Source organism: Leuciscus leuciscus (genome assembly GCF_965113295.1).
Source record: "Leuciscus leuciscus genome assembly, chromosome: 1".
Lineage (NCBI taxonomy): Eukaryota > Metazoa > Chordata > Actinopteri > Cypriniformes > Leuciscidae > Leuciscus > Leuciscus leuciscus.
In genome coordinates, this window is record NC_138725.1 from 26,541,413 (window position 1) to 26,553,540 (window position 12,128).

A 12,128-nucleotide genomic window follows, 5' to 3' on the forward strand; every position below is an offset into this window, starting at 1 on the left:
AGCTTTGTGTTTTTCTTCTTTATGGGACTTTTCCTTCAATTCAAGCAGGTAAAGGATGAACTTTTGCTGCATTTATCACAGAACCAAAGTGAAAGTAACACGTTTGCACTTCCTGATCACAAACGGCTTAGTAACGACATAATTAAAATTTAATTACAAACTTACGCAAACATTTTATATGAAATATAATATAATTAAATGTATGCTAGTTTTGACATCTTAATCCTGTTGAACCTGTAATAAGCATATTTAATGTTTAAGCGGAATCAAGTGAATACATGGAAATAAGAATCTTATCCAGATCTTATCTTATAAGAATATTATCTTTATCCTACTGGATAAAGAAGTTTATCCAGTAGGATATTTTTTTTTGATTATGTTGGGATTGTGTTCAGATTTGTGAGACATACAGGTCTGGCTTTATATATTTTCTTAACAGATTATAAGATTAATTGTATTTCTGTATTTCTGTAACAGAAATGTTTTGAAACTATCCTGACTATCCTTCAGAAACGTACCACTTTTATCACATTTACACTGAAGTGAATAGTTATTTCATGCATATTGTATTGCTCTTCATCACAGAGAGACACTCTCTGTATTACATTTACACTGGTTTGTCCAAACCTGTGGATCTGCCGGGCATCTATGAATTCACTGCTATGGGTCTGCTAGACGACAGACAGATTGACTATTACAATAGTAAAGAAAAGAGAAAGATTCCCACACAGCACTGGATGAAAGAGAAACTGCAGGAGGATTACTGGGAAAAAGGCACTCAGTCCAGAAAGAGCAAAGAACAGTGGTTTAACGTGAATGTCCACATTCTTATCAACCGCATGAGACACAATGAATCAGGTGAGAAACATTCATGTCGTTTAACCTGCTTATATATTAATTCAATAGGGGTCAAAGCACTGAAAGAACACAAAGGGCTAGATACAAACATATTTTTTTCTTGAATCTTTTAGTCATGTATATATTTTCATTTCATTTCTGACTATAAAATATTTCAGCCAAAGTTTTGACATTTTCCAAAATATATATTTTTTTAAACTCCTAATAGGCAGTTGGTCTGATCTTCACCAAATATTATCTTATATTATTATATTATAATATTATATCTTCTTATTAGATATAATCTTCACCATATTAGCACCAATCCGATAGGGACAGTGCTACCAAAAAGTTATCAAAAGAACTTTAAATAGTCAAAGCATTGCAAAGTTATAAGTTCATGGTGAGACAGTGCCCACTTTTATGAGTAGCTGCTGAATGCAATGACCAAGCTTAACGAAACTTGACACACAAAGACAGCAGGACACTCTATTACACACACCAAGTTTCGTAAAATTCTGCCAATAGGGGGCGCTACAACAACAAAAAACATTATAATTCAGCAACTGTATGATCTATGAAGTTGAAAATTGTTATGCATCTTCTTTGGTGGACATCCTAACATATCCTCTAATACAGTGGTTCTCAAACTTTTTACACCACTTTAGAAAATATTTGGCTCTCCATGTAACACCATAATGACCAATATTAAAATACAGTTGTGCAGTACTGTAGGTCTAACTATTCAGCTATAGCTATCCACAGCTCAACACTAAGGCAGTTTTGTTTCTAGTAAGAATATTTATTATTGTCAGCCCCTTTTTATACAGTGTAAAAACCCAGTTTGAACATTAACACTGCACTGTGCTGCTTACATACAGGTAAATAAAAAACTTAAATAATGATTCAATGAAAATGTATTGCACCCCTAAAAGTTAAATAAAACTGTACTGTACTTAAATGTTAAGTAAAAAAAGGTACTTGTACTGTACTTGATAATTTTTTTTAACACAGAATGTTTACATTCACAAACAGCTACAGTATATTACACACTGCATGAAAGGGAATACTCGAAAAACCATAATAGGGGCACTTTAAACCTTTTGTAATCCGATCGAGAGTACATGTAAACACTTGATCGGATTGAAAACCGAAACTGGAAAGAACTTCGCATGTGCAATGACGTAGACATGGCATAATGACGTATGACGCGCGGATCGAGCTGTTGTTGTTGTTAAATGTGTCTGTCAGGAATTACTGTCGTGTCATTCTAAACTTCTCCTTCCACTCATCGTTTGTGAAGAGGAGCAGGACAACGTCCCATCAGTCCTTGTTTCGAACTCTCATCCATAGACGCTTTGTTTTGGGCGTTTTTACTGCTTTAATAATATAAGCAGCACTGCACAATGGTTCATGTGCTCGTCATCTCCTAATTAGGACTAGAAAAAGAATTGAGTCTTCGCTTTAAAACAAAGGAAAGAAGCAATGTAGGAGAATAGTAGGCCTATGCACAAACATCTCTATATTAGCAGTTTGCTCATGTAAAAACATGCATTTTGATTTAAAGCTTGTGGCATAATGCACATCAACCTGATCACTTTATTTAGCATTCATGTAAACACTACGTTCAGATTCTTCAAACGGAATGAATTAATTCCGATTGAAACAAAAGGCGTCCATGTAAGCGTAGCTGTCATAAAGCCTGTCACGGCCCCGCACCTCAATACCTTGCTGAGTTAGTGCAACCATATGTTCCTGCCCTGACCCTTAGATCTAGCAATGATCATTTGCTTGTCATACCCAAGTAACCTCTAACCTCCAGACCTTCAAATCTCAACTTAAAACTCCTCAATTAACCATGCTCAGTAAATAATGAATTTCCTCTCTAATTCTATGTCTTCCACTTTTTTATTTTTTATGTTATACTGTATGCTTACTTTATCGAAATGTATGTTTTCTTTGATTATAACTTGTTAATTATTTGTATTTATTGGTTGTCTCTGTCTGCTTTTCTGCTTGTCTGATTGTTATAATAAGCAGATTGATTGTCTCTGTCTGTCAACTGTTTGTATTATTTTGTGAAGCGACCTTGGGTTCTTGAAAGGCGCTATAAAAAATAACATATTATTATTATTACTGAAGGTTCAAGATGGACTTTGCTATAAAAAACACATCATAATATACATTTAAATCATCCACATGAGCCAATATTGCTTGTACCACAATGATTGATGCTTGCAGCTATATATTTTTTTTTCTATTGATCTAATCTCACAAACATTTATGTCCATGTCAGATCTTCATGTTATTCAGAGGAGAGTTGGTTGTGAAGTTGAGCAGCAGGGAGATGAAGTGAAGTTTCTCAAAGGTGTTTCTGAGTACGGCTATGATGGAGAGGACTTCCTGTCTTTTGATGATAAAGAGGCTCAATGGGTTGCCCCAGTTGACGCAGCTCTACCAACCAAGAGAAAGTGGGACAATGTGCCGATCCAAAACCAATACACCAAAGGCTACCTGGAGAAAGAGTGTGTGGACTGGCTCAACAAATTCAGAGAATATGGAGACGAGGAAACATGTGAGTAAATGTGTTTGTATTTGTTGATTATATGAAGCTGTAATTGAGATGGAACTGATTTACAAACCGGTCCCTTTGTTTTCAGCTCCTCCAGATGTTCATGTATTTTTAAGGAAATCAAATGACAAAACCAAGTTGGAATTCACCTGTCTGGCCACTGGCTTCTACCCCAAAGATGTGACGATGATCATTAGGAAAAATAACACATCTCTTCCTGAAGATCAGAATGAATCCACAGGAATCAGACCAAACCATGATGGATCCTATCAGCTGAAGAAGAGTGTGGAGATCATGGAGGAGGAAAAAGATGAATATGATTGTTTTGTGTCCCACAGAACCCTTGAAAAACCAATTGTATTCAAATGGGGTAATTAAAGCAGTTCCCTATTCCTCAGTCACATTCTACATTACGTCAGAACTGACTGACGCAATGCGATCTCGCCTGAGAGCCCAATCACCTTTGAGTGGTAACAAAACATATGTAACACTCCGTACATAGGAGTATATAAGACAGCATGCAACACTCACTCAGTTAAACTTTCGCTTCGGAGCCGAGCAGTCATCATCACTCTGCTCTTAACAATCGTTTGTGTGAGCTGAACAAGAGGGAAGCAGTTTTGTGTGTTGGTGTGTGACGGCATATCAGCGGAGGTCAAAATCTGAAAGAGCAATTGCACAGCTAAGTGCAGCGAATTAACTTCAGCATTACAAGAGCATTTCCCTAAAAGAGTAAACGTGGGTGACGGTGCGTCTTTTTCAAGATGTCATTCCACCTGTAAGTTTCTGGATACGGTCATTTCCTGGTGTAACCGGTCCTACTCTACTCTAAAATAAAAAAATTTGGCATGGGAGGCACGCGCGCTGACATGGACGCTAAAGACCGCAGCCGCTAGCTCACCTTTCGAGGCCAGAGGAGTGAGGTTTACATGCACAGATCTTACTGGCCTATGTCTGTTACACTCACTCCCCTAAACCTCACTCCCATCCGCATACCTGCAAACTTGTCGCTTTTCGGCGACAATCGCCGTTTTCTTGGTCAATTGGGTCATTTACGTGAATCGCGTAGAACCGGAGAGTTTTTTTTTGGGGGGGGGGGGTGTTATTGTTTCTCACAGTAAACTGCCATGCAGGCTAGAATTGCGAAACATTATTGGATAATTCTTATAATTTACATTTCTCTGGGCCAATCGGAATCTTAGCACTTTTTCTCTTGGCCAATCGGAATCTTAGCACTTGCGTCATAATCTTGAAGCACACACACCATGACACACACAGCGTCAACAACAGCTGAGCTCGCCATTTGCCTGGCTACCGTGCGAGTCTAATGGAAACTCACGCATGAATTTTCCTGCATTGAACTTGTTTTAGCGCCCGCCAAAGTGAATTTTTGTCCCGCCAAAGTCTTACTTGATCGGTAAGTAATGTAGATGAACGGCTGCGTTTGTGACAGGGCGCATGTTTTAATGACCAGAACGACCAGAGAGAGAGAGAGAGAGAGACGGTCGCGCGCGCGCACTCTCTGTGTAAACGACTTCACGGTCACCGTCTCCAAACTAGGCGCTGTGTTGCTCTCTCTCCCTCGCACATCAAAATAAATCGACACGGTGGTAAAAGGTCGGAAGACCAAAGTTTCGTGTGGAGCATTCGGAGATTTTTTTCCCCTGAATTATACTGCTGGGTGTGAATTGTGCTAAATAAGTTTCCTTATCTTCTCTGAAAAGCGTTCCGGACATTCAGCTGACATAAAACAACACTTTAATTAAACGAAATAAAACTATACAGTGATGAAATGTTTTCTATGTTGACAACTTGACACAAATCTTGGATGTCCATGTCCTAACTGCTGGGATAATCACACAACGCGCACGACACGTCCAATTCGCGAACTAATAATGACTCCTTTGAACCGATTCATTTTAATGAATCGTTAAAACAACTGATCTTTCCAACAGTGAACTCAGGACAGGAGACGTCTGGTGTATAACTAATCAGTAACACTTTACAATAAGGTTCTATTTATTACATACATTATATAAAAAGTACAGTTTGCTAACTCAAGCTTAAACTTTAAAATAAATAAAACCACTTTTAAAAAAAAGCATTTTAAACATTTTTCCACACTGTGCTATCAAGAATCGATAAGAGAATCGTTAAAGAATTGGATCGATAATCAGAATCGTCAGTGGCATTATTATTGATAAAATCTTATCAAATCCCATCCCTATGTGAAGACAGTAAAATTATAATCAAACATTAAAGAACATTAAAAAGATGCTAACATGAGGTCTTATTGTGTCACTGTCAGTCTTGTTACATCAGTGCAAAACTAGGGTATGCAGATTAATTATTATTATTATACATCATTCATCAGCATGCATTGATTAATCCCATGGCATGTATAAAAAAAAAAGTTAGTCTGCACCCCCCCCCCGTCACCTTTTTTAGTCTGAGGAGTTTGCAGGTCTGCATCCGGGTCACGACACCGAATGTAACTGGTCCTCTTCGACCCGCTCAGAGCGGGATTCGAACCTTGGTCTCCAGAGTGGGAGGCGGGAGCGCTCACATAGACACTAATGTCGCAGCCACTAGTGCGGCTCTTGAGACCAGGGGAGTGAGGTTTACATGCACAGATCTTACTGGCCTATGTCTGTTACACTCACCCCCCTAAACCTCACTCCCATCCGGGTCACGACACCAAATGTAACTGGTCCTCCTCGATCCGCTCAGAGCGGGATTCGAACCTTGGTCTCCAGAGTGGGAGGCGGGAGCGCTCACAAAGACACTAAAGACCGCAGCCACTAGTGCGGCTCTTGAGACCAGGGGAGTGAGGTTTACACACACAGCTCTTACTAGTCTATGTCTGTTACACCACGGTCACCACAGAGAACCACTTCAGTTAATACACAGGGTGATGTGCCTGGCTTTCCCACTCATCTATTGCATCACAATGGGGGAACTAGCACCTAATTCTGGGCTTCTGCGTAGGACCGGATATCAATTGCTGCATCGGAGGGCGGGCATGATTCCTCTGGGAATGAAGACTCAGCTGTGCTGCGCCCTTTGGGGAGAGTAGCGCTGTTCAAGTCTGATCCAGAGTTGAATGCCATGCTTTCCCGGGCCGCAACGAGCATACAGCTCGAGTGGAACCCCTCCACCTTGTCCCGAATGTTGGACGATTGGTATCTCGGCGTGGGTAATTCTCAACAGCATCATCCACCCCTGGGAAGGGGCAGTGGTTGTGGTGCTTTCCATAGGGATCCCATTGCGTCAGTCAGTTCTGATGTTACGTCAAAGGTCTGACTGATAGGGAACGTATTGATTACTAATGTAACCCCGGTTCCCTGAAGGAGGGAACGGACACGTTAAGTCCCACCACCACAAAACCATGTACCACCACTGAATAGCTGGGACCACATCTTGGCTCCTCAGCGCAAAACTTAACTGAGTGAGTGTTGCACGCTGCCTTATATACCCTTATGTACGGGAGTGGCTTGCCATGCAAATCCTGTATTGTTACTACTCGTAGGTGATTGAGCTCTCAGGCGAGATCCCATTGCATCAGTTCTTGAGTCAGTTCTCCTTGAGGGAAAGGAATTTATATTAGTAATCGAGACGTTAGACATAAGCCCTATTCAGACAGAACTAGTTTAACATGGAGAGGTGGGGTAAAGTAATTGGTACCAGAGCTTCTCAGTGATTTTAGTCCCGTCCGAATGTGCATCTCAGTAATTATTACGGACAATGTCAGTAAAGATTACGACGACTTTTACCTTCTGGAAAAAGGTCCGGAAAAATTACCTCAGGTAATACTAATCCCGTGCGAATAGACCCGCTGTAAATATGTACGTAAATATTCCGTTATTTTGTGTTTAAAAGTCATTTTCCTCTGTTTTTCTAGTATGGAGGCACTTGCAAAAACATTCAGTTGCGTTCTAGACGCTGGGACGAGTCTGTGGCAAAACTCAAGTGTTTTCCACATAACATTCAGATCAAAAAGAAGATCGAAAGCACTTGTTAGAGGCACGAAACATCTTTTAGCGTTAGGTAAGTGCCTATTATCAACACAATCCAATCTGAAGTTAATAAATACATAGTTCGACAGGACATAACTTTTTATTTTTATAAATATAGGTTATGTTTTTGTGCACGTGATATCAGGATGCAACGTAATACACACATGATGACAGGAGTGACGGCGGTGTGTAAGTCGAGTTACCCCTCCCACTTCTGCTAGTTTTACTGAGATCTCTTATCAGGTGCGAATTGGCCATTACATAAAGTTACATTACTCAATCTACCCTTGTAAAGTTAATCCCATCCGAATAGGGCTTTAGAGACAGAAATATCATCTGATATGTATTTGTTAAGCTGGTGACTTCCAGTTCTCACCTTTTTGTTTTTGAAATCCTTAAATAATTAAAACAATTTTTAATTTGTTTCCATTTGTATAGATGGACCATGCAAGGATTGCCCGGTTGAACTTGTCACTGGTTGGATTGGAGCAGTGATTAGAGCAGTGATTGTGCTTGTGCTGGTAGTTGCAGCTTTAGTGCTTTATGTACTTATAAAGAAAAAGATAATTGGTGAGTAGTGACTGATTAATGATGATCCACACATCTAGGCCAGGTGAATTGGAGACATATGAGAAAAATGCCTATAGGTATACGTGTGAGTGTGTGTGTTTATACCACAGCACTGTAGATGCACTTTGACATTTCACTGTTTCTTCAACAGGACGATGCTCTTCTTGTGAATCAGACATCATTGCAACTGGCTCTCGGGAGGATCTTAACCAAGAGGTAATTATATTTTAAATGGAATATCAGTGCTGTTTTAACTCATTTTTGTTTCTCCATGGGCTCTAGTGTAGCATCAACTGTCCAAAGTTTTATTTATTTTCTCATGTAACACATTCTGAGTTGATGCATCGTGTAAACAAACTTTTGCCTATATGTGAACAGTCTGCCCATACAGGCTATTTTGAACACATTTTCATAAATAGGCTATAAACTGATGCTTAGAGGTCTCCATAAATTAAAAGATTATATAGCCAAATGAGCCTATATTGTCATAATATTATATCATAAATAAAGTATTTAGCAGATTCACTCTGCATTTAAAATGTGGTTGTCTCTCCTGAAAGCAGTGTTTATGTGGCCGTTGGTCCTCTTAGCAGCATGAAAAATAAAACTTTTATTCAAATTGAGAAAATATTATACAGAGAGTGATCAAAGAGCGATCTTCTAATGATTGAAGCTGTCAATCACAGTTGCAGCGCTCAGATGCTGCTGTGCTCAACACTGCAAACTACATTGTTGTCTTTAGACTTCAGACATCAACCAATTTAATGGCATGATGCCAAAATGACTGAGGTTGTATCTCTGCAATACTTGGTATATTGTATATTTTCATTGTCACCTTATACTCTAACCACACCACATCAATTTGGTAACAGCACCACCTATTGGTCAAAAGTGATAAGCAATTTCATCATATTACAAGTGATTGTATTTGTGATTTTTTAAAGCCATTTTGTCTAAAACAATCTAAAAATGTCTTTGATTACTCATTGTTGCAGTTGCTCTGAAGCTCCCAGCCATCCTTGCATAACTCATCATGCCTTTTTTGTGCTTTGTTCCTTATTTGCTGCTTGCAGTTGTCTTGTTATCATGGCTAGTAGGGATAGTCTGACTGGATCCCTATTATGGATGAACTGCAAAGGTTTTTAAAAAAAATGCTTGAGTTTTAAATGTAAAACTACTACTAACCTGGAAATATCAGTTGTTCTAATATTTAACTGCTCCCAATAATGAATTAAATAACTATTTATGTCTTTGTTTTAATGCCAGGACTCCAGTAACAAACTGACAGAAGCTCAATCACACACAGGACAAACCTGATAAAAAGTCAGAGGAAGATTTGTAATGGAAGATTTGTTGTATTTGTCCTTGTCAACACTAACAGTCATGACAATCACTATATTTCAGGAGTGTTGCTTTAAAAAAGTTGAATTATACTCTCTCTCTTTCTGTTCCATATGTCATATAATCTGGATGTTTTGAAGCTTTTTGCTCAAGCGATTGATGTTTTTAGTTGAAGAGAGCTGGTTTTCCAGACTTTGACTATTTCTACCTCTGAAGACTGGCACATTTGCAGAGATAAAATAATTACCCTGTTTGTTCTATAAAATATGAGATATTGTCTTATATACACTTGAATGTCTTACACTGTAAAATATGTTTAATGTACTGATGTGATTAGTTGATTGATTTTGTTCTTTCACATTGACTTAAGTTATATATTTATGCAGTGATCAGTGATTCTTCAAATCAAGATTGATGGTATCAATGAATGTCTCTATTATGTGGGATCCATTTGTTCTTAAATTACACTAGTTTGTTAAAATGGTTTCAGTTGTACTGCTTTTACCTTTATAAGACAATATATATACTGTATAAGTCTACTTTGTACTGTTTCACTCAGGGTTTCAAAGGATGGTACTGGTACAGCTTCTCATGTTTTGTTACGGAGAGTTATTATGAATGTCTGCTAATCTGTAGCTAATTGTCCTGAAAATGTTTAGCGCTTATTTGCTTTGATAACTCAGCAATATGATGAATACACACCAACTATGTCTTATTTGTGAACATTTTTAGATCAGTAAACCAATTTCTAATGAACTGTAGCTGTGGAAGACTTATTTATTGTAAATTTATCATTAATAAATGCTACTTATTCATTGAACACTGAACTGTCTATAATTGAAGCTGTTACTGGCGATTTTGGTTGTACCGTAAATCAATTATAATTATACTGTAAAAAATACAGCACACATGTAAAAGCAGCAAAACAAGTGCAGCTGTGAATTTACAGTTCTTTACTGTAATCTTTACAGTATGAATTAAAACCTGCATTTACTCATTTCATTTGAGGAAACCGGTTATCTTTAATTGGTGTGATGTTTGTGAGTGTACACAAATAAAAGTAGACACTGAATGATTTGATGTATAACACTTGTCTGTGTGACAAAAATCAACCGAGTTATTTGAGTCTCTTTCGCACTGATATGAAAAAAGTGACCCCTGGGGGTTAAAAATCCTTTAAAAAATAAACATTTTTATTGCAAACATGAAACCTCATTAGTTTGCATTATAAATATTAGCTGCAATTAAATGCTTTAAATTTTTCAAATGAAATCCTTTGTTTTCTTCTGTTATTACATTCTTTAATAAGAAAAGTATGAGAAGTTTATGTCCCTCTTTCCATTTGCTTTTCTAGGCATTGAAAACTCTAGGGCTTTGTTACTGTTCCCGATACTTAAAGTTGCCACAGTCATTGCATACTTTGCTTGTGCTGCACTTTATTTGTACCATTTTGTTTTGTTAATATTGTTTATTTATCTTTTGATCTTTTTTAGAATTTCAAAGATATTATTTTTTTCAACTGCTTTCACACATTTTCAAAACTTTGCCTTTTTTCAAAACTTTACACACAAATCCAAGAATTGCACACAATAAATGCAAAATGCCACACATCTCTTGCACTGCATTCAAAACATCACAAACATCTCAAAAGCAAACATTTGTCTTGTGTTGCAAACACCATTGTCACAATATTATATTTTGGATATATCATCTACACACAGTTATTCAAACCTAAAGCTCTTCTCTTGCTCCTATGTACATTTCTGTGCAAGATTGAAAGTATTTGGCAGACAGATGTTGAAAAAATCACGGTAAACACGAAAGCAAGATTGAAACCAAACTATTCATTTTTTTACTGTAAGCATTTATCGTTGTGAATACAGTTTTGCACAGTCCGAAAAACCTATAACTCGACCTTTGGCCTTTTATAGGCCTATTCTAAAGCCATGATTGGTTGGTGTTCAGTAAAGCGATGAGTGTTTGTACACGTGAGGAGTGTGTGTGAGTGTGTGTGTGAGGAGTGTGTGTGAGGCTCTGATGAATTACTGTGGCATTTTGACAGGTTGTGTTTGGAAAAAGGAAATTGAGATACTTCCTGTTAGATTTTTGTGTGTTACATAGAGAATTGTGTGTTGTGGTTTGCAAAAAGTATGGTTTTGCAGATTTGGTGTGTGGTTCTGATGTTTGAGTGTCAGGTTTCAGAAATTGTGTGACAAGTAAGGATTTTGTGTGTAAGCAGTTGATAAAAACTGTACCAATATTGTTTGATAAGTGAGATCTCTGATTGTAGTCCTTGAAAACAATTTCTGTGTGAAGCCTATGGCCAAAATATGAGAAAACCGACTGCGGAAACAGAGTGCTTAGTACAGTAACAACAGTTTCCAGTAAGACACATTAGGCTTATAAGTGTATAATCTGCTCTTCATAAATGTACACTAAAAAAAAAAAAAAAAAAAAAAAAAAAAAAAAAAGATTATTTGTCATCTACACAACAAAACTGTTTCTCTTCTAAACTTGATTTCTTTCCTTTTTAATTACTTCTAATTTAAATCTAAAACAGTGTACTACAATAAATTATATAGGGTGAATATAAAGTAATCAAGTATGTGCAACAGCACTTAATTTGTTGGGTTTTTTTTTTTCTTTCTTTTTTTTTCTGTTGACATTACTGAAATTGTAGTCACGTAATGGAGAGAGTATAAAAGGTGGAAAGTACGTTTTTTTTTACAGGCATGTGTTTTTGGGAAAGATGAGAAAAACGGGTGTGCATTTAATGTTCAATTATGTGTGGT

At 37.5% G+C, this 12,128-nt stretch overlaps 1 protein-coding gene across 9 annotated transcripts in view; it reads left to right on the forward strand.

Moving 5' to 3' along the window:
* LOC309498630 (uncharacterized protein) overlaps window positions 1-10,156 on the forward strand; it is a 41,575-nt gene extending 31,419 nt beyond the window's left edge. For 5 of the 9 annotated variants that reach the window (XM_082169467.1, XM_082169465.1, XM_082169464.1 and 2 more), the window contains 4 exons: window positions 3,498-3,779; window positions 7,864-7,995; window positions 8,147-8,211; window positions 9,262-10,156. In XM_082169467.1, the coding sequence (XP_082025593.1) occupies window positions 3,498-3,779; window positions 7,864-7,995; window positions 8,147-8,211; window positions 9,262-9,312 (530 nt within the window). In that variant the 3' untranslated portion in view covers window positions 9,313-10,156. Of the gene's footprint in view, window positions 1-3,497; window positions 3,780-7,165; window positions 7,216-7,310; window positions 7,446-7,863; window positions 7,996-8,146 lie in introns of those variants that run through there. The other 4 variants (XR_014205998.1, XM_082169468.1, XM_082169469.1 and 1 more) reach the window with 4 other exon arrangements.
* Window positions 10,157-12,128: the final 1,972 nt, after the last annotated feature.